The 27,841-nt window shown below is 36.4% G+C and overlaps 2 protein-coding genes and 1 long non-coding RNA gene across 23 annotated transcripts in view; 1 reads left to right on the forward strand and 2 right to left on the reverse strand.

Annotated features, from left to right (window-relative positions):
* The window catches only part of LOC111194502 (scavenger receptor cysteine-rich type 1 protein M130), a 33,602-nt gene extending 16,959 nt beyond the window's left edge, over positions 1-16,643 (reverse strand). For 9 of the 21 annotated variants that reach the window (XM_049478631.1, XM_049478637.1, XM_049478632.1 and 6 more), the window contains exons 1-11: positions 16,045-16,442; positions 14,167-14,896; positions 12,478-12,765; positions 12,035-12,349; positions 11,375-11,698; positions 10,879-11,193; positions 9,891-10,196; positions 8,832-8,903; positions 8,291-8,599; positions 7,858-7,911; positions 7,608-7,772 (exon numbers count right to left, since the gene is read on the reverse strand). In XM_049478631.1, the coding sequence (XP_049334588.1) occupies positions 7,608-7,772; positions 7,858-7,911; positions 8,291-8,599; positions 8,832-8,903; positions 9,891-10,196; positions 10,879-11,193; positions 11,375-11,698; positions 12,035-12,349; positions 12,478-12,765; positions 14,167-14,278 (2,260 nt within the window). In that variant the 5' untranslated portion in view covers positions 14,279-14,896; positions 16,045-16,442. Of the gene's footprint in view, positions 1-5,202; positions 5,285-5,554; positions 5,700-5,997; positions 6,061-6,622; positions 6,686-7,399; positions 7,479-7,607; positions 7,773-7,857; positions 7,912-8,290; positions 8,600-8,831; positions 8,904-9,890; positions 10,197-10,878; positions 11,194-11,374; positions 11,699-12,034; positions 12,350-12,477; positions 12,766-14,166; positions 14,897-16,044 lie in introns of those variants that run through there. The other 12 variants (XM_049478645.1, XM_049478644.1, XM_049478643.1 and 9 more) reach the window with 9 other exon arrangements.
* On the reverse strand, positions 1,587-5,395 carry LOC125801702 (deleted in malignant brain tumors 1 protein-like). The gene is made up of 6 exons (XM_049478651.1): positions 5,072-5,395; positions 4,169-4,477; positions 3,456-3,758; positions 2,414-2,728; positions 1,968-2,282; positions 1,587-1,879 (listed from the first exon to the last, which is right to left on the reverse strand). The coding sequence occupies exons 2-6, from the start codon at positions 4,377-4,379 to the stop codon at positions 1,602-1,604; spliced, it is 1,422 nt and encodes a 473-aa protein (XP_049334608.1). The 5' UTR covers positions 4,380-4,477; positions 5,072-5,395; the 3' UTR covers positions 1,587-1,601.
* Positions 16,644-21,693: 5,050 nt separating the features above from the next.
* Positions 21,694-22,792, forward strand: LOC125801758 (uncharacterized). The gene is made up of 2 exons (XR_007438920.1): positions 21,694-21,758; positions 22,150-22,792. It is a non-coding gene; the product is annotated as an uncharacterized LOC125801758 (long non-coding RNA).
* Positions 22,793-27,841: the final 5,049 nt, after the last annotated feature.

The raw sequence follows: 27,841 nt of genomic DNA on the forward strand, positions 1-27,841 counted from the left end.
GCAATTTTATTTATTATACAATAAAGAGGACCATTCACTCCAAATGTTTTTTTATAAACAAATATTTAATTGAACTCATATGAACCATTTATAACATACTAAAATCAATTTACACTTTTGACTTTTTTGTTTCAGGTATTCAGTTAAAAAACTATTTACACTTTTGACTTTTTTTGTTTCAAGTATTCAGTTAAAAAACTATTTACACTTTATCTTTTTCTACTTCAGGAAGTCATTCACTCTCCTGCCCAGCCTCAAAAATTAGTTTGTGAATCTTGAACTTTACCTCTGCTTTTTTTGCTACAGACAGCCTTTTTAGTGACGGAATTAAACTGAGGAAAAAAAGCTCATCCTCATCTGTGCTTGGGGGAGGGGGAGGTGGAGGTGCTGCCGGAACAGATGCATCCCCAAGAGATGCCAGAAGCTCTCGCTCAAAGGGGCTCATTGTCTGGCGCTTCCTTCTTCCTGCCCTAAACCCAGGGGTGTCAGGAACAGGTTCTGCCACTGCTGCTACCTCAACGATTACAGGGTACTCAACAGGGTACTGTTGAGGTTCAGGGACTGTTTCTGTCTGGCTGAGGTTTAATGCCTCCAAATGCTCCTGAGCTGCTGCTGGCTGCTCCTGAGCTGCTGCTGGCTGCTCCTGAGCTGCTGCTGGCTGCTCCTGAGCTGCTGCTGGCTGCTCCTGAGCTGCTGCTGGCTGGTCACTGGACATAGCTGGCCCTGCCTGAGAAGCTTGGCGTGGCAAGTTGCCACTGGTGAGCCTGCCTTCCACAAAAGGGGCCAGGAACCCCATCACTGCACTATATTTCCATGGCCTATGAGATGAGGCCCCAGCCCCACTCCTGTTCCTTTCCTTTTCTTTGTTTTTTTCCCTTTTGTATACATCTCTGAGGCTTCTCCACCGTGCACGGCAGATTTCCTCTAAAACAGAATAAGAGAAATATATATTTAATTTATCTCCCTATACAGTTCTTTTTTTTTAAATTGCAAAATGGACAATTGTGAACATACACTGAAATCTTAAACCAAATCTTTATTTTGAATGCATTACTCAAATAAATTTAATGAAACTATTTTTTGCAAATTAATACATTTTTCAATCATAAATTCAATTAGTTGTAAATAGAAGCGTAAAGGAGGTATTAATAAATGGAAAATTGTTTTATACAAGCTTTATTTTTTATAAACTAATAAATATAAATATATTTATATGTATATTTATGAATGTAAATGTTCTATTGAGCTTCATAACACTGTGTGGTGAGCAACATATAGGCTAACAAAAGTTAGATGTTTTCAATTAAATTATATTAAATTAATATAACCAACCAGAGACCCCAACTATCTCCGCAACCTTTCTCCATGCTGCATTGCGCTGATCAGAGTCCCTGTAAATCGGCAGGGACTGATCATAAAGCACTGGGAAGCCTGAAACCGCAATGATTAGCTTTTCTTCCATGGTTTTCTGGAACGTTTGAAAGCGGAACTAAAATGTTTTCATACACTGTGCTGAGGACGTGTATCAGGCAAACACCTGCTCTCTGATTGGATAGACGCATTGCGTTGGACGGACTCATTTGAATAAAGTTCAGCTCGGCTCAACTTTTCATCGCATCGCATCCCCCGCTCTCGACGCGTCGGACCCATGATGCACCGCGCGACTGCGTCTGACGGAGGCGGCGCTTCCCATTGAAAATGAATGGGATCCGTCGCTGTGCGTTGTCGCGTCGGAGCAGTGTAAATTCACCGTCAGACTCACTCCAGGAGTCCAGCAGAACTCTCCTCCAGTCCTGCCTGAAGAACACCTCCACCTCCCCCTCACACTCCATCCCTCCAGACAACCGCACTCCTCCCTCATGAGACGCCAGAGAAGAACCTGAAGAGAAAAAAAAATATTACTTGGCTTAAAATGAGGGAGTAATAAACTTTCAGTTATTTATTATACTGCAACTGTAAGATCTCACCACTACAGATAACTCCAGCATCCTGTTCATGAGAGCATGCAGTTCGACTCCATGATGAAATGGGACATTTTAACAGGTGTGTTTCGTTCCCCTGACAATCAAACACATCAGCCCAGATCCGGCCACTCCCCTCCCCAAACCAGTCTGACCCCAACACAGCCACAGAACTCCCACACTTCAGCTGAGCACAGAGGACACTGGCAGCTCTCATATCCCAGCTTACATCACACACTGTACCCCACTCACTGAGGTACTGGAGCTCCACTCGACCAGAACAGGAATCTGAGCCGTTCATCAGCCGAGCCTGAGTGTGACCTGAATTTACAGAGGAAAAATAGTAGGCAACAATAATACAATACAATAATAAAAAAAAATACAGTAATTACAAACTAATTGCTCACAGTTTAGTACTAATCTAAATCTTTTACAAACATACTTCATCATACCAGAGCATCTTAGTCCCACATCCTTGTTGTGAGAGCAGTTGGGTTTCAAGGAAGGAGATGTCTGGCAGAGGTACATATGAGATTCGTTTCCTCTACACTGAAGCTCCTCTGACCACATCTGACCCTCTGCTCTACCAAAAGCAGCTGCTCCCAGAACCTCCACAGGAGAACCACAGCCCAGCTCCCAGCTGCACACAACCTCTGCATCCTGCTGGTTAAAGTCAGCATCACACACTGGAAGCCAAGAATTCCGATGAAGCTTCTCTACTCTCCCAGAGCACGCGTGAGGACCACCAACAAGTCTTCGCTTGTCACCTACAGTATAGTATTTGTGTACATTGATCATCAAAAAACACTGCACCCAGAAGAAAGCATCAGATTACAAGGCTAGTCAGAAGAAAGATGTGCTATGCCATGGCTAAACACATTGACAGGTCAATCCACTAATCCACTAAAAAGTGCTGGATACTGTTGGACCCACGATCAGCACTCTACCACATCGCAAAATCACATTAGTGAAAGCACATTAGGAATGCCACACATCTGACATGTTGCATTACACACTGCATGTGTAGTTCCTTAAATATTACTCATCTTAGTCTAAATGAAATAATTTATTATTCCTCACACTGCCTGTAAATCAATGGTAGACATTAAAAAAAAAAATAAAAAAAAAACATACTTGTAGTTTTAGATAAAAAAATAAGACTTTGTAAGTTTCTTTTAAAATGGTCACCAAAAACAATTCAACATAGTCAAAGTCTAAACATTTTTTCAAATGTATAAAACTTTTGCTTTTTGACTTCTCTGCAGCACTCCTTGTAAACTTAAAAAGTCTGGTTAGCCCTCAAGGACATAAATGACAAATCAAATTAAAGGTTTCTTAATGTCTTAATATCTTTTTTCATAATATTGTGCAATACAGAAATCAATCAAACTGGTGGATTTGTGTCTCCTTCACCTGTCTGTTATCTGAATTTGGTGGATGTGTGTTTTTGTCAGTGTTTTGTGTGAAATTGACAAAAGGAAGTGAAATACCTACCAGAACATGCCAGTCCCACATCATTATCATGGGAGCAGTTGTGTTTGAGTGAAGATGATTTTGGACAGAAGTGAATCTGAGATTCGTTTCCTCTACACTGAAGCTCCTCTGACCACACCTGACCCTCCCCTCTACCAAAAGCAGCTGCTCCCAGAACCTCCACAGGAGAACCACAGCCCAGCTCTCGACACACAACCTCTGCACCCTGCTGGTCAAAGTCAGCATCACACACTGTGACCCAGCTCTCTCCATGAAGAACCTCCACTCTCCCAGAGCAGCGAGATCTGCCCACCAGTCTGACTTCTACAATGTGTTTATAAGAGCAAAGAGAACATGTATGTTAATATTAACACACAGCATTGGGAGGTTAATTTGAATAGGAGGGAATTAAACTTATATGGGGCAGTGATTTTTATATTTTGCACTTTTCATTAACTGAAATACAAGGATGTTAAAAAAATATATTTATTATTTCTTAGTTGCTAATTCTAAACCAAAGCATTCAAAACCACCTCTGTAATAATCCATTTATTAAGTGTATGAAAGTGAATTTAGGTTCAGGCTTAAACTTTTCATGTTACAAAGAAGTTTTTTTTACAGGGGTGTATATAAAACAACTAACAGTTGTTTAATTCATTCAGTACATTCCAACACAGGCCTCATCACATTTGTTTACATCTCTGTGTAATGTGTTTTATTTTTTTGCATCTTACCTGCACAAACAGCACCAGCGTCTTCATCATGATTACATCTCTGTCTACCCCAATCATAAGACCTACAGTTCTTCAGTGAAGACTCTGATCCAGCACAGTTAGCATATTCCACCCAGATCGGTCCTGATCCTGATCCAAATCGAGCTCTCCGTGGTGCATCTATGGCTTCCCCACAGCCCAGCTCTCTACACACCACTGCAGCATCTCTCATATCCCAGTAATCATCACACACTGTTCCCCACTGTCCTCTATGAAGAACCTCCACTCTCCCAGCACAGCGACTTCCACCATCCACCAACCTCACACTGTCTGTGTGGAGAAAAAAACAAACATACTGATAATCAGAGAATAATTACACTTATACTCAAATAATAATACTCAAATAAGGCTGAAATACAGTTTAGACCAAATCATTACACCTTACTGGATACCAAACGCTCCCATTTAGAGATCATAAGAAATCAGTTCACTAATTTGTACTTCTATAGCAATACTAAAATGGGCTGACAGGATGATAGCAAAGTGTACATCACATGAATGTAAGATGAAAAAGTAAATATATACTCTATATAGTTTATTTAAAGAGTTCTCACATAATTCTTGTTCATTTACTTATCAGAGACACCTGCTCAGTTTGAAGTTAATAGTGTTTTCAATTAAATGCCACATTATGCAACCTCATTCAGCATGTCTGATTTGGTAGTGGATCAGTAAGGGTTTCCCCATGGTGCATGATAATCCCTGGCCCGATGTGGAGAAAGTAGTTAAGTTCTTCAAGGATAAAGGAATTCATACCATTCACTGCCCTTTCAATAACACCCTTACAGAAAAAGAGGCCAGTGTACATACAGTCCACAAAGTTAGTGTAAAGATATATATATTTTACCAGTATATTATACTTACCAGATGTGACGAGAGTGACAGTGGTCAATAGAAAAATGAGTAGAACTGGGATGTCAATCTCTTGCACACACACTGCTCAACTCAGCAGCAGAACAAGCTTCACCTCTACTCAGCCAGATAAGACTCAAGAGAGAGAGAGAGAGAGAGAGAGAGAGAGAGAGAGAGAGAGAGAGAGAGAGATTCCCCACAGCGGCCAATCACACTCACTATGACCTTATTAGAAAGAGGAGAGGAAATTATCAAACATTTTCAGTGACAAATCAGAAGAAGCATTTTTTAATTTCTCCATATTTTTAAAAAGCGTCAGCACTAATTAACACAGCTCCACAGCTACATTATATATATATATATATATATATATATATATATATATATATATATATATATATATATATAAAACATACATATATTTTGTTTTCAATTCAGATAGCAGAAACCCAGCAAAAAGGAATAATATTTGTTACAAAATGATAAAAAAGATACCTAAAAACAATTTGCATGTTTTGTTTCAGATGGATTAAAAGTGATTTTTCTGAGTAGACAGACTGGTCGATCTCTGTCAGTTGGTCTATTCGTCTTCTTCAGACATCTGTACATCCTCCACCACATCATCATAGTCTTAATATAACTGAAGGAAAACAGCATATACATAATAGAAATTATATTTGAAGCAAGTATTAGTGCTGGAAGTCTCAGTTTGTCATTGCATTTAATTTCGTTTAATCAGAGAAATATAATTTATTTAAATACAGCGATGAAGATGATTAGTTCCATTAACAGTATTTAATACCAAAAGAATAGAAAACCATAATAATGTATGCTGCACAGACATATATAGATATATTTTTGATTAAGGTGAAAAGCAAATATAATTTGCATGTTTACCATGTGTCCACAATAAATCGTACGTATTAAAATATCCAAACCTGTTGTAATGTGTGAGCTCTCTTCAGCAGGTATGATATCATCATAGACCTCGCCATAGTTTTCTGTAAAAATAAAAAAATGCATTGCAGCACAGCAGCATCAGGATGATGGCAGCAAGACACTGTTACTCAAAGACTCAAACTTTTAAAATACTAAGGGGTTTTCAATGTATTGGTACAGTCGCCCTCTGCGATCAGAACTGGTTGACAAATCAAAGTGTGTCCCTTTAAAAAAAAAAAAAAAAAAAAAAAATTCCCACACACCAAAGGATATTAACTCACCTCAACATGCCTTTTGCAATCCTTTAGTTACCCCTGGGCAATCCTAAAATCACTATTACAAACTGTACAGTAGGCAAGACATTGTTTTTAACTTGTGCCAGACATGGATATACTGGAGTAGTCAAAGATAAATTGAATTTAGCATAAGCATTACCCGCTAACCACGCTCACTATTTCCCTGTTCAGGGGCGAGTCTTATCGGCCTGAAGCCTGATGCTAACTGCTAAAACACTTCAGAACCCTACACATATTGCATGGAACTTTTTTCTATAAAACAAAAAAAATATATGTTTTTTCTTCTGCATTAAAAATTCTAACACACATTCAGTATATGTCAACTTACCTGAGAGAAGCTCCTCATCTACGTCCTCATATCCTGAATGCTGATCTTCAGAGATAAAACTTCCTGTTAAAGGAGATCAGAACAGTCAGAATGCCAAAGTTAAATTATTTAATCAAAATCTACAGCAAAAAAATGTATTTGTAAGTCTGAAAATGAGATGAGGCTTTAAGCCCAATCCCATTTCACCCCATGGCCCTACCACTTACCCCAACCATTCTTTGAGTGTAAAGGGTGAAATCCTCCCCATAAGAATTGGGACAACACTTCATGCACCAGATACGTCATCAGAAGCACTAAGGTTCAGTAACCTAGCTAATTTTATGGCATTGTATGTCTTCAGAAAGGTTGGTGATTAAGGAACAATTGTCAATTTCTTAATTCCTGTTATGGGGAGCTCGGATTAGCTTTCATTTTATTTACTTGTTCTGTTCCGCCTTAAATGATGCAGCCTCTGCTGTCTCTCGCACCATTTAAGGTGAAATGGGAAAGTTGGCTAACAAACCCCATCCCTTTCCTCTGCTTTTTAACAGCAGTACAGGCCTGAATTGATAGTAACAGATATGTAATTCTTCCTATTATAGTCAGTGGAGTAACACATATTATTTTGAACCTGTAAGATAAGGTAACAATGCTACAATTGATTTACTGCATGTAGTTTTTTCATTTATAGTCATTTAAACACTCAGAATTGCTATTTGATATCTGACCTTAGATCCACTTTACATACTGTGTGAAACTATAGACTGCCTTCAGTGAAACTCTCTACATACAATTTACCTCTTTTAGTATATCTGTTAGTGACACATTTATGGTTAATCTCTTCATAGACTGCCTCAAGCAGAGTCTTCCTCCTCGCCTGTGAGAGAGAAAGAAAGAAACATGGAGTCAGTTCAGTAGAAGAGAAGACTGATGACAGATTGAAGGACTAATGATGATTATAGAAAGTACAGAAAGTGGATTTTAGATGATCTCTGAATCTCCCTACCTCTCCTGAGCACTCTGTTCTGATAAAACAGCACAACCAGAAGCACTAAGGCCAGGAAGAGCACAGATCCCAGAACCAGGAGAGACACTGGATAGATGTATGGAAAATTAGATGATGGAATTTTTGAAGGAGGGACTGTCTTTTTCTCTGTTAGCTGTGCTGGTACTGAAAACACAGAATAAAAACACTGTTGAACACTGCATAGTGTTGTTTAAAAAAAATCACACAAAGGAACTAATTAAAAGAGTACCTGTGGTGTAAGTTGTAGTTGTTTCAGATGAAAAAGGTAATGTGACAAATATGTCTGAAAGAAATATCATAAAAATGGTCAAGAAAAAGAGGTTACAGAAGGAGAAAGAGATTAGAGCAGCATTATTTAAGAAATGGTATTTATTGTTTTTGTGTTTGTCTTTGAAACAAAAGAAGTATATGGCTGATATGGTAATATTGTAGGTATTTTCAAAAATATTGTTGCATTATTGTCTGCCAATGTTACTTAGTGTATTTATCAGTGTTGTGAGCCTAAATCAGCCAGAATATAAATGCTATTCTCCCTTTTACAGGTCAGAGGAGCACAATAATAATAATATTGAACCTGACTGAAATACAGAGTACACTGCTTAACATAACCATAGTTATCTTAAGAGAAGTTAATACTAGATTAAAAAAACGTTCTCGCACACCTGCACAAGTGACTCCAGCACTGTGGGAGCAGCCAGTGTGGATCTTCAGGGAATGAGGACAGTCCCACAGGTGAATCTCATTCCCTCTACACTTCACTCTGTTCATCCAGATAGTTCCTCCACCAGAACCATCAGCAGCTCTTCTATTAGCACTCAGCGCCGGCCCACAACCCAGCTGCCTGCAGACCACCTGAGCATCCCTGATGTCCCACAGATCAGCACATACAGACCCCCACTCAGCATTATGATACACCTCCAACCTCCCAGAACAGATTTCCTCTCCTCCTCTCAACCTAATAGGCATGTAATCTACATCACACATGAACAGACACATGAATAATATTAAATTTTTATAACAAAACTACAGCAAACTGCATTAGTGTTTTTATTTAATCAGTTTTCACTCAAATCAAAGATCAACTGATGAAAAGGGAAGTTTAGAATTATTTGACAAAACAAGTTAGAATGTATGCACAAACAAATCTGATTAATATGTATACTTATTCAAGTAGTGAATGGAGTGGTAGTCAAATATTCGTACTTGAGCACTGACCCTGGTTTGGAAATAAGAAGAATTTTTGAAGGTTTTCAAATGCAAGCTGTTTCTTCTCTCCTAGAAATGGAGACACATGCTATAAATACTACAAAAATCAAATCAATACTACTAAACTCATTACTAAAATAATGATCTCAGCAATAACAATTGAGAGTTTCAATTGAGCGGCAAACCCCCTCATTTCACACCAACGCACAGAATTAAAAGTCAGTCTGGTTGTGCTGATTTTCAAATAACACCAGGCATTCTAACAGGGCGCACAGGAAACTTCAAGCTGCACCAGACTGCTCTTTTTCTCTAACCCCACCTAACTATTCCAGCAATGACAAAAACAATTTTTCAGTGCGATTTTCGTTCAGAACAGGCTCCTATTAGTAAATGTACACCATTATTGTAAGTCACTTTGGACAAAAGCATCTGCCAAATATAATGTAATTCAATGTAAAATATCTTATTATTTCACTCACAAATGTAATTTTTTCTGATACACTTTACACTTTTTATTAAAATGTGTTCCCAGCATGACCAGATGAGTGTGAAACGCACAGCAAGGTGTAGCTTGTAGTCCCAAAAAATATCAAGCAATGCTGCACACATACATTGCCATGAAGAAGTATTTGCCCCCCTACAGATATACTGATATTTTTCTGATTATTAAAAAAAACTTTAACATCAGACAAAGATAACCCGAGTAAACATAAAAAAAGCTCATTTTAAATGATCAGGAATAAAGGAATTTAAAGATTTTCTTGATTCTACAGGTCTGGCAGTAATCAGGCCTGGTTGAGTTAAGTGAAACTGAATACTCATCTATCCAAAAAGTGTAATTAATCACATTTTATTTTTTAGGGGGTGTTTGGATATTTGTTTTCCCTTAATAAATAAAATGATTATTTAGAAAAATATTTTATATTTACTCAGGTTGTATACACTTACACAGGGAAAGAGGATGAGGAAAAGTGAGGGTGATCCGGTCACCACAACACTTTCTTTCAACACAACTTTTTTACTCATGCTCATCTACTACAAAGAAAAACAACATACCGGAGCTGGTAATGTGAGTCACCTCACTGCTTCTATCACAACTGTTCTGACTCCAGGATGAAGATGGACAGTGAAACAGAGTAGAGTCATGTTTCCTACATTTTACATCATCCAGCCAGTTAGGAGCTGATTCCACTCGTGCTTTGGTAGCTCTCTCAGTCTTAAATCTTCCACAGTTCAGCTCCCGACAGATGAGACCCATTGTTTCTACATCCATCCCATTGTTACACACATTCCCCCAGGTTCCATTATAGAACACCTCCAGATTCCCCTCACAGCCCTCAGTCAGTCTGATCTCTTTATACTCTGATAAGAGAAAATGCTTTATGTTAGACCCTGGAGTTTTCATGTAGTTTAAAACAAACTTAATGAATCTACACTATTAGTTAAAAGTTTTAGAACACCCCCATTTTTTGCCATTTAAGCTCTCCAGCCCAGTTAATAACCTGAAATGGTACAAAATCCAGTGTGCTCAAATGGTACAAAAGTTAGCAGTGCCAGGGCCTAAACAGAAAAGGACCCCAAAAAAAGTGTATATTGTATAAAAAAAAAAAAAATAAAAAAATAAAAAAAAAAACTGAATATATTTGTTTTAAAGAAAGCTTTGGAAATTGGCGCAAAAATAAGAATAAATTAAGTCTTAGTCTGTAGTAAAGTTAGAAGAGAATGCGTTACTGCACTCTACTGCTGACTTTGTAGTAAACTGCACTTTTATCATAATACCTAAAAAAAAAAGACACCAAAATACAGATCAATTTGAAACAATTTAGTTTGCCCTTTAGATACATTCTGGCACATTAAAAAAAAACAAGAAAAAAAAGGTACAGGAAGAGGTCTGGCTGACCCACATGGCAACAACTTTAGATTGGTTTAACAAGTCTTATTTTAACAGTTTAACTAAGTCTCACTTTCAGCACTGAAGAGAAAATTTAGAGGTCTGACAGGTGAAGTGTTCAATGTAAGAACACCAGCAATCAGCACACTGTACCTGAGCAGACGACTCCTACATCATCCTTGTGTCCACATTCATCCTCTCCACACAGCTGATATCTGCAGTTCCACATAGACGCCTCGTTCCCCTCACACTCCACCTCATTCAGCCATATGGGTCCAGTTCCAGATCCAAACCGGGCTGGTACTGGAGCACTGAGGGCCACTCCACACTGCAGCTGTCTGCAGACCACCTGCGCATCCTCAATATCCCACAATTCATCACTCACTGTCCCCCATGATCCACTGTGGAAAACCTCCAGCCTTCCAGCACAGTCTCCCCCAGAACCAACCAGCCTGATGAAGCTGTAGCCTAAACTTCAGAGAAACCAGTTCAAAGTATGATTTCTTAGTTCACCCGTAGTCACATGATGATTGGTTCATTTCAGATTCATAATAATTATAATAACCCTTACAATAAAACAAAATAAAACAATTTCCCCCTAACAACAGGCATTATTCACTACAATTCCAAATAATTTGAATTAATGTACCAGAGCAGGTGATGTAGATCTGTTCTGTGGAGCTGCAGTTAACTGCTTGTGAGCTGCTGCAGTTCCTCAGATGAGCTTCACTCCCAGAGCAGTTGAAACCCGTCACACACACGTAGCTGTGTTCAGGACTGGATGAAGAGGAGCTGGAGGTGTTGAGTACAGAACCACAGCCCAGCTGTCTGCAGACCACTGAGGCCTCAGACTCACTCCAGGAGTCCAGCAGAACTCTCCTCCACTCCTGCCTGAAGAAAACCTCTACCTCCCCCTCACACTCCATCCCTCCAGACAACCGCACTCCTCCCTCATGAGACGCCAGAGAAGAACCTGAAAGTACCACAAATATATTTTAGATTTTACAGGCTTAATAAGATTGTTTTTACAGCACTTGAAATAAATCAGATTTAGAAATTAAACACATTGTTTTTTTACAGGTACTGCTGCATTAGCTGAGCTATATATGGAGCAAAATTAGAAAATGATTTTCAGAAATCAAAATTGTCTATGGAAATGTATATACATGTTCAAAACTGAGATACATTGGTAAATTAATTGAAGTGAAGTAAAAAAAATATATATATATAAGAACATTATAAGGGCACTTCCTCCTAAAATCACTTTACAGCCCATTGATAAGAATGTTTAAGATTCTTAAAAGCTCACCACTGCAGATGAGTCCAACATCCTGTTTATGAGAGCATGCAGTTCGACTCCATGATGAAATGGGACATTTTAACAGGTGTGTTTCGTTCCCCTGACAATCAAACACATCCGCCCAGATCCGGCCACTCCCCTCCCCAAACCAGTCTGACCCCAACACAGCCACAGCACTCCCACACTTCAGCTGAGCACAGAGGACACTGGCAGCTCTCATATCCCAGCTTACATCACACACTGTACCCCACTCACTGAGGTACTGGAGCTCCACTCGACCAGAACAGGAATCTGAGCCGTTCATCAGCCGAGCCTGAGTATGACCTGAATTTACAACCAAGAGACTCGTAAAAGAGCAAGTTCTCTCCTATACTGTATATTATATAAAGAAATGTTAGACAATAATATCACATATTAAACTGTACCAGAACATACAATTCCCACATCATTACCATGAGAGCAGTTGTATTTGTGTGAAGAGGTTATTGGACAGAGAGTAATCTCAGATTCATCTCCTCTACACTGAAGCTCCTCTGACCACACCTGACCCTTCCCTTTACCAAAAGCAGCTGCTCCCAGAATCTCCACAGGAGAACCACAGCCCAGCTCTCGACACACAACCTCTGCATCCTGCTGGACAAAGTCAGCATCACACACTGTGAACCAAGACGCTCCATGAAAAACCTCCACTCTCCCAGAGCAAACATGAGGACCATCAGCAAGTCTGGATGTCCTGTGATCTGTGTGTAATGCAAAAATGTTAAATCTCTCTCTCTCTCACAATCAGATTAAATAAAGACTTGTATAATAGACAAATGCTAAACAAAACAGAAGGCTAGTAATGAGATGAAAAAATACTAGAGTTGTCAAATTAACATGTTCACTTCATTAATGAATAAAAAAAAATTAACACAAATAACAAAAATACTGCTCATTAATTACCCTACTTTGTGCCCTCTGACCTCCGACGCTAGATCCCAGTTCACAGATCATATCAAACCACATAATCTACCCAATTCATCCATGTTAATAATACAGATTAATTTAGCTAGGAAAACAGTTGGCATCGCCAAATAGCCATAGTGGCTAATCCGCCATTTTGAAAATCATAACAAAAGATTTATAGAAAAAAACAATAATTTTTTTTTTTTTTTTAATCTGACTTTTTTGTTGGTCAAAATATAATTAAATATCTAAATTCTGTCCATATTTGATATCTTAATTCTGTCCATATTTGCATATTATTTTTAATCATTTTAAGCAGGGCTGGTACATTTTATTATTACACAGCAAAGCATTTAAGCTGTTATTGTAATAATAAATGTAAAAATGTTAACTATTTTAGAGTAGCCTAGAATATCTGGCATGTGTGACCTTCATTTATATTTTTTGTAATCTGCATTCGAATAAAGGAGCATCAATTTATAACATTTTTTTAAGATATGTACAGTATTTACAGCATCTTTACTTTACTTTTTTAAGCGAAACAGCAGAGTGGTATAGAATACCATAGTCTGGCAATCTCAGTGTGTGATAATGTACACATCAGGAAGTTGTTCAGTTGAGCTGTACACATTTATATCAAAACGATAACACATCGACTAAAATTAATATATTGTGACATAAGTTTTGTCATATCGTCCAGCACTAAATTGTTAAGCTGGAAATGGCACTATGTTTCTAATTACAGTGTGTTGACTGGTTTTGTTTTGGCACATAAAGTGTTTGAGAAGTTGTCTGGAAGTGGAAAGGACTAATGCCTTTTGTTTCATTCAGGTTATAATTTCGAAAACAAATGTTGTGCTCTAGCAAATCAGTACTGCAGACCCTTTTTTATTAAATTAAATTTTATCAAACAAAATGAAACTGACTAGACAATATCTTGGGTTAATATTTTCAGCAATTAAATAAAAGTCAAAGCAAATGTTAAAAAAAAAACATCACTGCTTCTCACATTAGCTGTAACTGTCAGAATTTACTATGTAATAGAATATTTAATACGGAATAGGTATACAAAACAGTGACATTCCATCATATGATCTCTGATTTTGTCTATGATGTGTCGAAACATTCTCAGAAAGTTCACAAATGTAATACATGTTATACATACGTATTACAGTTTTTGTCTAATTAAAACATACCTGAACAGGTAAGCTCAATATCCATATTATGATTACAGCTGTGTTCACCCCACCCTAATGATCCACAGTGTTTCAGTGTAGACTCTGATCCAGTACACTTCACATGACTCATCCAGATCGAATTAATGATTCATAAATGCATTGGAAAAAACTAAAGAGAGTATAAGGATTCAAAATAAGTTCAGTAAAGCTATGAATTACATTAAACAAATTAATATGGATCAGCAAAATTATGAAATCAGTAAAAAAAAATCAGTAAATTAATTGTTGGTTGAGAATTCCAGTGTACAGCACAGTTTGGTGATTGCTCAGTTTAAACATACCAATTTACCTTGGCAATCAACAAAGATTTAGGGTGGGTTAAAAAGGAAAATCATATGTGCTGTACACTTTGCCTACATGGCAGATAATGTACAGTCCCTGTTTACAGTGTTTTACCTGAACAGATAACTCCAGCATCTGTAGAGTGATTACAGTTATGTTTACCCCATCCTCTCCTTTGACATTTCTTCAGTGTAAACTCTGATCCACTACAGTCCACATCATCCATCCAGATTGGTCCTGATCCTGATCCAAAGTGAGATTTGCCCAGTGCATCTACAGCTTCTCCACAGCCCAGCTCTCTACACACCACTGCAGCATCACTCATATCCCAGTCATCACCACACACTATGAAGAACCTCCACTCTCCCAGCACAGCGACTGCCACCATCCACCAACCTCACACTGCCTGTACAACAGACAAGAAATAAATAAAGAAAGAAGCGAATAAAAAAAAGAAATAATAATAGGTCTATGCTTCTTCAGCCTCGCAAGGTTATTTAACATAATTCTGAACAGATTTCGCTAATTCAAACAGCCCGAAAATGTTTTAAATAGCTCAATTTTAACGCTCTAATTACTAAAAAAATGGCTCGGGTTCAGAATGACAGTTTATGGCTCAGGTCGGGTCTGGCTCGGGCAGAAAGTGCATGGATTTGGGCCGGGTCGGGCTGGATTTTTGGGCCCGATCTAAGCTCTACCGCTCCACACACTGCAGGCTTTTTGCAGCGGGGGAGCCATACACTTTTACAAAAACACAGTTAACTCTGGACTGGAAATATTCCGCTGTTTTAATCTTTCCAGACCTTGTCTCACCCCTAGGCTATTTTAATTAAGTTTTTCCAATAGCAAACTATTTAAAGTTGGCTTATTTAACGTTATATAATATTTACATTCTTCATGCTGATGCTAAGCTAATGGTGGGAATACACATTCATTGAACTCTAGACGAGAAATGTGCAGTTTTAATCTTGCAAGGTTTTTTTTAATCGCTAGGCTTTTTTATTGAAATTTTCCAACAACAAACTATTTCAAATTGGCTTATTTACATAATATTTACATGTAAGTTACTTAACGTTACTTCTAATGCTAATTTAATGCGGGGATACACTTTTAACACCTGACCAGAAATATGTGCAGTATTTTAACAAAACAATTTCAACAAGTTGGCTTATTTATATGAAATTTACATATAACGTTAACTTTATTCTTCACACGAACACTGAGCAAATGCTAAGCTAACAGCGCTAAGCTTACACCTGAGGAAAAATATTGTGCTGTTTTAATTTTCTCACACTTCGTCATTAAGCTATTTTATCTAGGTTTTTCCCACAAAAAACTATTTCAAATTAGCTTATTCATAAGACAAGTTTTAAAAATCTGCTCATTTTCAAATGCAATTCATATTACATTTAAACTATGGCAATGTTTAGCTATCCTTAGACAACTAACGTTAGCTAACTACCTAGAAAGAGAGGCAAGGCCAGCACGTGCAGGTGGTGTAAGACACTACAAATACATACATGATCATAAAATAAAGGACCTGGTCGAACTTACCTTATATCTTAGTAGCACAACAAGTCCTGAGGTGAGCTGAGCTGAGCCTAAATGAGCTGTGCTTCCGCAGCAACTAAAAATGTGCTGCTTGGCGCGTTGTGGAGTTTGGGTTGTGATTATAGACTGTATAAAAGTATGGACTGGACGGTCCCCATTTACTCTCATTAAGGCGTTTTAAAGCCAAAATATGGCCGAAATGGAAGCTGCCATCTTGCCTGCGCTTGCAGAGGCAGTAGAGGCAAATTAGAGCCAGAACTGGCGTGACAGAGGTGGGAGGCGGGGGGCGGGGCCGTGTGACTGCTCAAACCCCGCCCACTCCACGTAATTTTCACCAAACAAGTTTAGTTACTTTACTTAGCTAACCTGAGTTGGCTAACCTAGTTAACTATCGTTAAGTACCTAAGGCTAAGTTAAAAACCTAACGTAAATACTAAAATAAGGGAGAAGAACAAAGTATGTGTAAGGGATAGTATTAGTATAACAATAACGGCATTAGAAATGTGTGTTACCACTAGGCACCTGTAGGTGGTTAGATTCGGATAATTACTGTGTTTTTTGGGCAGGAGAAAAAACAAGACAAGCAGTAAAAAGCCAAAGGAGCCTCACCTTTTCTGACCGCAGTTTTAGGATTTAGGAATTAGGAACATGAATATAAGTACCTAGTTCTCTGTTTATAAGCATTTTTTGTTCAGTTTTCTTGTGTATTATTTTGTAAAGAAATAAATCTTTGGTTTGGAAACCTAAAACGCGAGTTGGAAAGTGAGTCAAGAACCGCATGGATCTACAGTATGAATACTAATGAACTGATGGAGAGAAATGATCCACTTACCAAAAAAAAAAAAAACTGGAGAGAAAGTTTTCCTGAGGGTCTGTTACAACAGGTAACTGCTGAACAAGCCCTTGCTTTAATTCAGAAATGTAAATTTTAACAGTAAAATCCGAATGTCAGAAAGATCTGACTGAGCCACAGTGGGGGCGGTGCGCGTTCACGCTCTCAGGCGACTTGTCAATCAACTTGCCCTCAGGCGTAAATCACTACATCGCCACACTCCTTTAAATATCACGTAATAATTCCTATAAAATGTATTAACTGTAAAAAAAAAAAAAAAAAAAAAAAAAACACTGGGGTTATTAACAAAGGAGTGGGGCTTGCAGAATGTACAGAAATCAACTTTCCAAAAAAATCCTGGATGTGAAATTTTTGATTAAAAATTCCGTCATCTTTCATTCAGTTGAATGGAAATAGGCTTTAGGTTTAAAAGCTGTACTGAAACCAGCCACCAGAGGGCGTAAGAGACGTTGTGGCGTCACTTTTCAACCCCTGTCGTGCTGTCCATACTTATATATACAGTCTATGGTTGTGATCAGTGCGGTCTCAGCAAATCAGAGTGGTGTTGACTGGTTAAAATCAACCTAACAATTTTCCGCACAGATTGCATTTTCAAATAGAAAAATACATTCATAAATACCTAAATTCGTTAATTAATTAAATAGATACAAAAATATAATCTACTAAATAATTAATAATAAATAATTATTAATAAATGACGCTTAATCAAATAGTCTATATTCATACTGATTAACAATATTTATAACAATGATGTTGATATATTATAAATAAAAAATGATATGTACTCTTTAATAATGTCAATTTCCTGCACCTGTCACCATAACGTCCAAAAAAAGTTACCTAGTCCGAAGATCAAATGTTTAACTGCATATTGTCCTCCAAGTTGTGGTCATAGTGGGTCTGCGTGACGTCACCCGCCAGCCACTTTTTCATCGACCCGGCAGTGCCAGGCACGTACCCGGCAGTACTAAAAACTGACAGGGGGCTTCCTGACAGTACGCCGGCAGTTTTAAAAACTGTCAGGGGGCTTCCTGACAGTACGCCGGCAGTATTAAAAACTGTCAGGGAGCTTCCTGACAGTATGCCGGCACTACTAAAAACTGTCAGGGGGCTTGCTGACAGTACGCCGGCAGTATTAAAAACTGCCAGGGAGCTTCCTGACAGTATGCCGGCACTACTAAAAACTGTCAGGGGGCTTGCTGACAGTACGCCGGCAGTATTAAAAACTGTCAGGGAGCTTCCTGACAGTATGCCGGCACTACTAAAAACTGTCAGGGAGCTTCCTGACAGTACGCCGGCACTACTAAAAACTGTCAGGGAGCTAGCTGACAGTAAGCCGACAGTTTTAAAAACTGTCATGGAGCTTGCTGACAGTACGCCGGCACTACTAAAAACTGTCAGGGGGCTAGCTGACAGTACGCCGGCAGTTTTAAAAACTGTCAGGGGGCTAGCTGACAGTACGCCGGCACTACTAAAAACTGTCAGGGGGCTAGCTGACAGTACGCCGGCAGTTTTAAAAACTGTCATGGAGCTTGCTGACAGTAAGACCGGAGTCAAACTATCCGCGCTTCGGAAATTCTCAGTCAAGTCATCCGCGCTTTAAATTAAGATTCACGTATACGTGCGATTTTACGGTAAACAGCCGCAGGCGGAGAGCACGCTTAAAAAAACACAGAGAACGGGAGACCGACACGTTTCAGTCTATTATATTAATTCAGACATACATTAAGCCCAGAAATTAAAATAACTCACCTCACTGTATATTTTGTGCAGTACATTATCTATTTGATATAATATCCCATCAGTGTTTAAGAGAGAGAGAGTTTTATATTAATAATACTTTTTTCAATCCATGCTTCAAATTAAATTTCTCATGAGTTTCCCATAATGCCAAAACAGTTCCACTGTTAGCATTTGATGCCAAAACATAGGCTATCACCTCTGCAAGTTTGGGCAAATTTCACTGTATTGTTTATATTATTATTATTATTATTATTATTATTTTATTCATGTTTAAAATTAAATTTCTCATGATTTTTCCATAATGCCAAAACAGGTCCACCTCCATATGAAAGAGTCCATCCTAGGTTAGCTCCTTGACAGTTTTTAAAACTGCCGGCGTACTGTCAGCAGGCTCCCTGACAGTTTTTAAAACTGCCGGCTTACTGTCAGCAAGCTCCCTGACAGTTTTTAATACTGCCGGTGTACTGTCAGCTAGTCCCCTGACAGTTTTTAATAGTGCCGGCGTACTGTCAGGAAGCTCCCTGACAGTTTTTAATACTGCCGGCGTACTGTCAGCAAGCCCCCTGACAGTTTTTAGTAGTGCCGGCGTACTGTCAGCTAGCCCCCTGACAGTTTTTAATAGTGCCGGCATACTGTCAGGAAGCCCCCTGACAGTTTTTAGTAGTGCCGGCGTACTGTCAGGAAGCTACCTGACAGTTTTTAAAACTGCCGGCATACTGTCAGGAAGCCCCCTGTCAGTTTTTAGTAGTGCCGGCGTACTTTCAGGAAGCTACCTGACAGTTTTTAATACTGCCGGCGTACTGTCAGGAAGCTACCTGACAGTTTTTAAAACTGCCGGCATACTGTCAGGAAGCCCCCTGTCAGTTTTTAGTAGTGCCGGCGTACTTTCAGGAAGCTACCTGACAGTTTTTAAAACTGCCGGCATACTGTCAGGAAGCCCCCTGACAGTTTTTAGTAGTGCCGGCGTACTGTCAGGAAGCTCCCTGACAGTTTTTAGTACTGCCGGCGTACTGTCAGCAAGCCCCCTGACAGTTTTTAAAACTGCCGGCGTACTGTCAGGAAGCCCCCTGTCAGTTTTTAGTACTGCCGGGTACGTGCCTGGCACTGCCGGGTCGATGAAAAAGTGGCTGGCGGGTGACGTCACGCAGACCCACCACTGCCGCCCGTCTCCCGGCAGGCAAAGATCCAACCCCAACTGCACCATTGCTTAGGTGTAGTTTTTGTTAACACTTCTATTAAATCCACCTTTACAGCTGTAATCGCTGTTCAACAAACACTAATTGGCTTTGTTAAGTCAACAAAGATTGTTCACATATGTGTCACCCTATCTAATTTTAACATTTTTGCATTAACATCTGTTATGTTTTTGTTCTTTTCTAGTGTTCATGAAGTGGCACTGCAAATTCTGCAGCACTGTTCTTCCTAAAAAAGGTGATCTTTTGAAACATTATCATTAACTGTTAATTAATTGACTTAATGGTACATAACAATTGCTTGTTGTTTCTTATCCATTTATGAACCATTAAAAAACCCTATACAGTTACCCTTAATGTGAAATGTGAATATGCTAATATTACTTTTATTGACATAATTAAACAATCGAATTAATGATTTTTTTATTTGTCAATGTTTGTAGATAAAAGAAGAATTCAAATTACAACCATTGAGCTGGAAACAACATTCGTTGCAAATTTGGACAAGCACACAGTGAGGCTCCTGTCTTTGTTCTTTGCTAAAGGAGGTGCTGCTGGACGGAAAATGAGTCAACTTCTGGATCTTTTGAAGCAGGTATTATGGTGGTTGACATACTGTATATTATAGGATACTGACATGCTGCCAAACTTGCAGGTTGTACAGACATTATATACCCTTTTAGAGCTAGTTCCTTTCATATACATACAAACTAAATTTCCAATTAAATTAATGATGGGATTACCAAACAGCAAAAGACTTAGTATTGCGTAAACAGTTTTAGGGTTTACATACATTAACTACAAAGGAAATTTGTATTGTCTCTCTGATCCTTAAATTTTCTATTGATAGTCACACTAAAAGCAAAATACATCTTGATTTCAGGGTTGCACTACCATGGTTTTAAAATGGTTTCAACATGGTGCAACAACTATGTACTGGTGCTTTTGTAAATCTACAAGGTGCCAGAATGTAACTGCGTTGGGTTGCAAGGTGTGGCATACTGCCCACCCCAATTGCAAATAAAAACTGCAAAACATATATTTAGTTGAAAGCAGTACAAAATCAACATTTCTGATTTTAAAATTGAGAAATCTTACGGTTTAAAATAAAATAAATGCTCAATTTAATTTGTTTCCAGCAACACATTCCAGAAATTCTGGGATGGGACAGCAAAAGATTTTAATTTGTGTAATACTACTTAACAAAATAGTTTTTTTTGGTTACAAGCCAGATATATGATTGGTGTAAAAAGAGTCCCAAGGTTTACCATTTTACATTGAAAAATGTTATTTTTGAATTGTTGCACTGCCCATGCTGTCTTTTACAGAGTGACGAACCCCCCCCCCCCCCCCCCCTATAATTCTGCAAAAATCTGTCTCTTTTTTTTTTTTTTATTATTCAATCATTGCCAATTAAACAAATATTTGGTTTGAGAGGTGTTGCTGGAATCAAATTCAAACTGGGCATTAAAAAACAAAAACAGTATTATTTTTAACAATTATTTTAGTATTAAAAATACGTTTTAAATTATTTGTACATTGTTGCATTCTGTTTTTATTGATATTTTGGACAAAGACTGTTTAGCCATGGTGAGCGTCATGCACAAATCAAGGAACCTCAAACATTATGGAATAAATATAAATTTTTGCACAAAACATTTGACTGCATCAGCATTGGGTGGTACATTCTTCATTTGGTATGGCAATTAAAATGTATCCAGTAGTGTGCGTATCATAATACCATTATGTAATGAAAAGACGCAGGGTAAAATTCAGCTCTGTGTAGTTTAGACACATTAGACATGTTGTAAATGTTTCTCTTTTTTCATTAATAGGAAGAGACTACTGAAATGCGCCGAGATGTGGTGATCCGCTGCTTATTAGTGTACTTCTCCGAAAGTGTAGATGATCTTATTAAGGATTACCATGTAAGTAAACTTACAGAGATTCATGGTTCTAAATAGTGTTTGGGCAATAGCTTTGCAGCTGTTTGTGAATATGGTTTTCAGTCACAAGATAGGAATTACACAGCAATTAACTATCAATGTATCAACATGTGGTGTAGAAGTCCATTCACACCAGAGGTGCTGCACCAAAAGTACCATGGAGCTGTGGGTGGCTATATAGACTGCATAGCTTAATATCCCTCCAGATGGCCACTGACCACGTGCTAAAAGGGGCCCAACAACAATACTAGTTAGTGTAAATTGTAAATGTCGCTAGTTTAATTCCTCTTTCAGGCTTAATGTGTAAAACCCTTAATTTTGAAATGCAGAAATTTGTCCAAATGTAGCATTAAATATGCTTTTTTTATTTTAGGGTGCTCCATCTGATGAAGTAAAAGAGGATCTTGCACAGCATACAATCAAAATTGTCACCAAAGGTGGTTCTACGGAGGATGACCCGTTGGATGTTGGGATTGTGCTGGAAGGCAGAGAAGTACTGTCTGGGTTGTCCAGTGTAGCAAGGGCGTGTGCCTTGTTACTAGGTCTGATCTATGCTGTGAACCTTAGTTACCCCAAACAACTCAGGTACACGTTTGAATTTTGTCAAAAGATGCTGTTAGAACTGGACAGTGGGAAACTTTCACCAAAAGTGCACGCACTGAAGTCCAAGTTGCTGAGTTAAATGTGTGGATATCAGTGTCTCAAAAGAGGTATGTGCAAGTTGCTAAGCAGTAGGTCTCAGGGACTTTTGTTTTGTGTAAAGTGATGCTATTTTTGGCTAATGACATGTTGTCATGTTGTAATATTGAAACATTGTCTTGACTACAACTTTCAGTTTGTTTTATGCACTTTATAGGCTAACAGCAGTGAAAAAAAAATATTTTAAATGGATTTTCTTTAGTTTTGTGTAACTTGCTGCAATTTATGGTCACTGATGTTGTTGGCATATTCTAATGACAGTGTTGTCTTTGTAAGAAGTTGTCAGTTTATTGTTTGCACTGTAGTTCCCCCCCCCCCTCCATACTTTTACTAGTCAGCCATCAATCATTAGGATTTTAAAACTCCTAAAATGTTTGGATTTTTCAGATGATTGACTGTTAAAGTTGACTGTTAAAACTGGCAAGCTTTTGTTCATTTAAAACTATACAGCAGGTCTCAAGGCCTCTTTAAGGAGTCTGTTGCATGTTTTGTTCATTTTGCACTTAATCTGAATCTGTATGTTGAACTGAGAAACTGAGTTTTTGGTTTCAATTCTTAAATATTTTAGGAATTTAAAAATACTGTACCTCAACTTCATGCATTGTTAATGTATGAGTAAGAAATGTATTAATAAAAATAAATTCAAGTAATACATTTTGTATAAGTCAATTTGTACATTTATAATTTGTTAAGGTGAATATGTAAATTGAGCTTGATTTAATTGAGTTAGACTAACTTAATATTTAAAGGTGAATATGTAAATTAAGCTTGATTTAATTGAGTTAGACTAACTTAATATTTAAAGGTGAATATGTTAATTAAACTTGATTTCATTGAGTTAGACTGACTTAATATTTAAAGGTGAATATGTAAATTGAGCTTGATTTCTTTGAGTTGGACTGACTTGATATTAAGTTGTATGAGTCTAATACAAATGAGTTGGTGTAACAAAATATTTTTAGTTGAACTTACTTAAAAATTCATCAAGTTGAATTTACTTTAAAAAATTGGTGCAAAACATTGCCTTGATTTTTTTAAGTAAATCCAACACATGATTTTTTTCAGTGTATGTACATTTATTTCTTTTCTCTGTTACCTCTATCACTGCCAGCGAGGCGGACCCCTACGCTCGGCTTTACTAATGTACATTTATTTTTAAAAGAACGTGACGGCTCTCTTTTCTGCCCTCTATTCTTTCTCTTACCTCTATTCTTTTCCCTTACCTCTATTCTTTTCCCTGTTACCTCCATCACTGCCGACGAGGCGGACCCCTACGCTCGGCTTTACTAATGTATATTTTCTGTTAAGGGCCGCTATGGCTCCTTTCTGTTCCCTCGATTCTTTTCTCTGTTACCTCGATCACTGCAGGCGAGGCGGACCCAGGGGCGTAGCAGATTCTGGGCCCTTTTGATTAAAATCGAGATCAGTTATTATATATATATATATATATATATACCACTGTTTGTTTATAAACTGGTTAATGATGATATCTTACGTTAGGAGGCTCAATGTCTTTACCTGTTTGGCAACTAGCTAAGCTAATGCGAGCATAAAATATCAGCAGCAAATGTCTGAAGTGAACTACATTTACTTTAATTGGACTTTTGCTTAACAAGCAAACTCTGTTTACCTTCGGGAAAGAAAGCCACCATCAGCTGCTTGCCCTCTTTCTGCCTTCTTTCTTTTTCCTTCCTTTCTTTCGATAACCTGATTTCTTGCTTTGGGCAGCAGGATGCCTCTAGCCCCCAGGTCTTTAAAAGCGGAGTAAAGTTAGTTTGATATTCGATATTCAGCGGAGATTCGCCTTTCGGCCGTTCTCTTGCTCACAGGCAATGTCCTAAACTCTCCCAAATTACATTTTCCAAACCACAGAAGAACAGAGAACAAACTACAAACGTCAGATTTTCTGAAAACACCCAACCTTTCTGTTTCTCCGAGAATATTTACTGAAAATGGCAGGAATCGCTGCAGCGGGCGCTGAAGCTCTTAAGGGACCGTCTGCAAAGTACGGACCCTGATTAAAAACGTAAACATTCACAGCGCCGTTTAATGCATTTCTACTGTAACACGCCCATATGAAATATAGATAAAAAAAAATCATACGTAGTCTTTAGAGACACACCTGAAAAATAAGTACAACTTTTATTTTTGAAAAATATGATTTGGTTGATTTTATATTAATTTTTTAATAATAAAAATTGCTACTGTACTGCACTAATATGAAATATAGAAATAAAATCACTTGTAGTCTTTAGAGACACACCTGATAAACATACTACAACTTTTAGTTTTCAAAAATATGTCTCCGTTGATTTTATATTAATTTTTTATATTAAAAATTGCTACTGTACTGTACTAATATGAAATATAGAAATAAAATCACTTGTAGTCCTCAAAGACACACCTGATAAACATACTACAACCTTTAGTTTTGAAAAATATTATTTGGTTGATTTTTTATAAATTTTTTAATAATAAAAATTGCTACTGTACTGTACTAATATGAAATATAGAAATAAAATCACTTGTAGTCCTCAGAGACACACCTGATAAACATACTACAACTTTTAATTTTAAAAAATATGATTCGATTGATGTTTTATTAATTTTTTATTCTAAAAATTGCTACTGTACTGTACTAATATGAAATATAGAAATAAAATCACTTGTAGTCCTCAGAGACACACCTGATAAACATACTACAACTTTTAATTTTAAAAAATATGATTTGGTTGATTTTTTATAAATTTTTTAATAATAAAAATTGCTACTGTACTGTACTAATATGAAATATAGAAATAAAATCACTTGTAGTCTTTAGAGACACACCTGATAAACATACTACAACTTTTATTTTTGAAAAATATGACTCGGTTGATTTTATATAAATTTTTTAATAATAAAAATTGCTACTGTACTGTACTAATATGAAATATAGAAATAAAATCACTTGTAGTCCTCAAAGACACACCTGATAAACATACTACAACTTTTATTTTTGAAAAATATGACTCGGTTGATTTTATATTAATTTTTTAATAATAAAAATTGCTACTGTACTGTACTAATATGAAATATAGATATAAAACCACTTGTAGTCTTTAGAGACACACCTGATAAACATACTACAACCTTTAGTTTTGAAAAATATGATTCGGTTGATTTTTTATGATTTTTTTAATACTAAAAATTGCAACTGTACTGTACTAATATGAAATATTGATAAAAAAAATCACTTGTAGTCTTTAGAGACACACCTGATAAACATACTACAACTTTTAATTTTAAAAAATATGATTCGATTGATTTTTTATTAATTTTTTATACTAAAAATTGCTACTGTACTGTACTAATATGAAATATAGAAATAAAATCACTTGTAGTCCTCAAAGACACACCTGATAAACATACTACAACTTTTAATTTTAAAAAATATGATTTGGTTGATTTTTTAAATTTTTTTTAATAATAAAAATTGCTACTGTACTGTACTAATATGAAATATAGAAATAAAATCACTTGTAGTCCTCAAAGACACACCTGATAAACATACTACAACTTTTAATTTTAAAAAATATGATTTGGTTGATTTTTTAAATTTTTTTTAATAATAAAAATTGCTACTGTACTGTACTAATATGAAATATAGAAATAAAATCACTTGTAGTCCTCAAATACACAACTGATAAACATACTACAACCTTTAGTTTTGAAAAATATGACTCGGTTGATTTTATATTAATTTTTTAATAATAAAAATTGCTACTGTACTGTACTAATATGAAATATAGAAATAAAATCACTTGTAGTCCTCAGAGACACACCTGATAAACATACTACAACTTTTAATTTTAAAAAATATGATTTGGTTGATTTTTTATAAATTTTTTAATAATAAAAATTGTTACTGTACTGTACTAATATGAAATATTGACAAAAAAATCACTTGTAGTCTTTAGAGACACACCTGATAAACATACTACAACTTTTAGTTTTGAAAAATATGACTCGGTTGATTTTATATTAATTTTTTAATAATAAAAATTGCTTCTGTACTGTACTAATATGAAATATAGAAATAAAATCACTTGTAGTCTTTAGAGACACACCTGATAAACATACTACAACTTTTATTTTTGAAAAATATGACTCGGTTGATTTTATATTAATTTTTTAATAATAAAAATTGCTACTGTACTGTACTAATATGAAATATAGATATAAAATCACTTGTAGTCTTTAGAGACACACCTGATAAACATACTACAGCTTTTAGTTTTTAAAAATATGTCTCGGTTGATTTTATATTAATTTTTTATATTAAAAATTGCTACTGTACTGTACTAATATGAAATATAGAAATAAAATCACTTGTAGTCCTCAAAGACACACCTGATAAACATACTACAACCTTTAGTTTTGAAAAATATTATTTGGTTGATTTTTTATGAATTTTTTAATAATAAAAATTGCTACTGTACTGTACTAATATGAAATATAGAAATAAAATCACTTGTAGTCTTTAGAGACACACCTGATAAACATAAGACAACCTTTAGTTTTGAAAAATATGATTCGGTTGATTTTTTATTAATTTTTTAATACTAAAAATTGCAACTGTACTGTACTAATATGAAATATTGATAAAAAAATCACTTGTAGTCTTCAAAGACACACCTGATAAACATACTACAACTTTTATTTTTGAAAAATATGACTCGGTTGATTTTATATTAATTTTTTAATAATAAAAATTGCTACTGTACTGTACTAATATGAAATATAGAAATAAAATCACTTGTAGTCCTCAAAGACACACCTGATAAACATACTACAACTTTTATTTTTGAAAAATATGACTCGGTTGATTTTATATTAATTTTTTAATAATAAAAATTGCTACTGTACTGTACTAATATGAAATATAGATATAAAACCACTTGTAGTCTTTAGAGACACACCTGATAAACATACTACAACCTTTAGTTTTGAAAAATATGATTCGTTTGATTTTTTATGAATTTTTTAATACTAAAAATTGCAACTGTACTGTACTAATATGAAATATTGATAAAAAATCACTTGTAGTCTTTAGAGACACACCTGATAAACATACTACAACTTTTAATTTTAAAAAATATGATTCGATTGATTTTTTATTAATTTTTTATACTGAAAATTGCTACTGTACTGTACTAATATGAAATATAGAAATAAAATCACTTGTAGTCATCAAAGACACACCTGATAAACATACTACAACCTTTAGTTTTGAAAAATATTATTTGGTTGATTTTTTATAATTTTTTTAATAATAAAAATTGCTACTGTACTGTACTAATATGAAATATAGATATAAAACCACT

This window comes from Astyanax mexicanus, chromosome 4 (assembly GCF_023375975.1).
Source record: "Astyanax mexicanus isolate ESR-SI-001 chromosome 4, AstMex3_surface, whole genome shotgun sequence".
NCBI lineage: Eukaryota > Metazoa > Chordata > Actinopteri > Characiformes > Acestrorhamphidae > Astyanax > Astyanax mexicanus.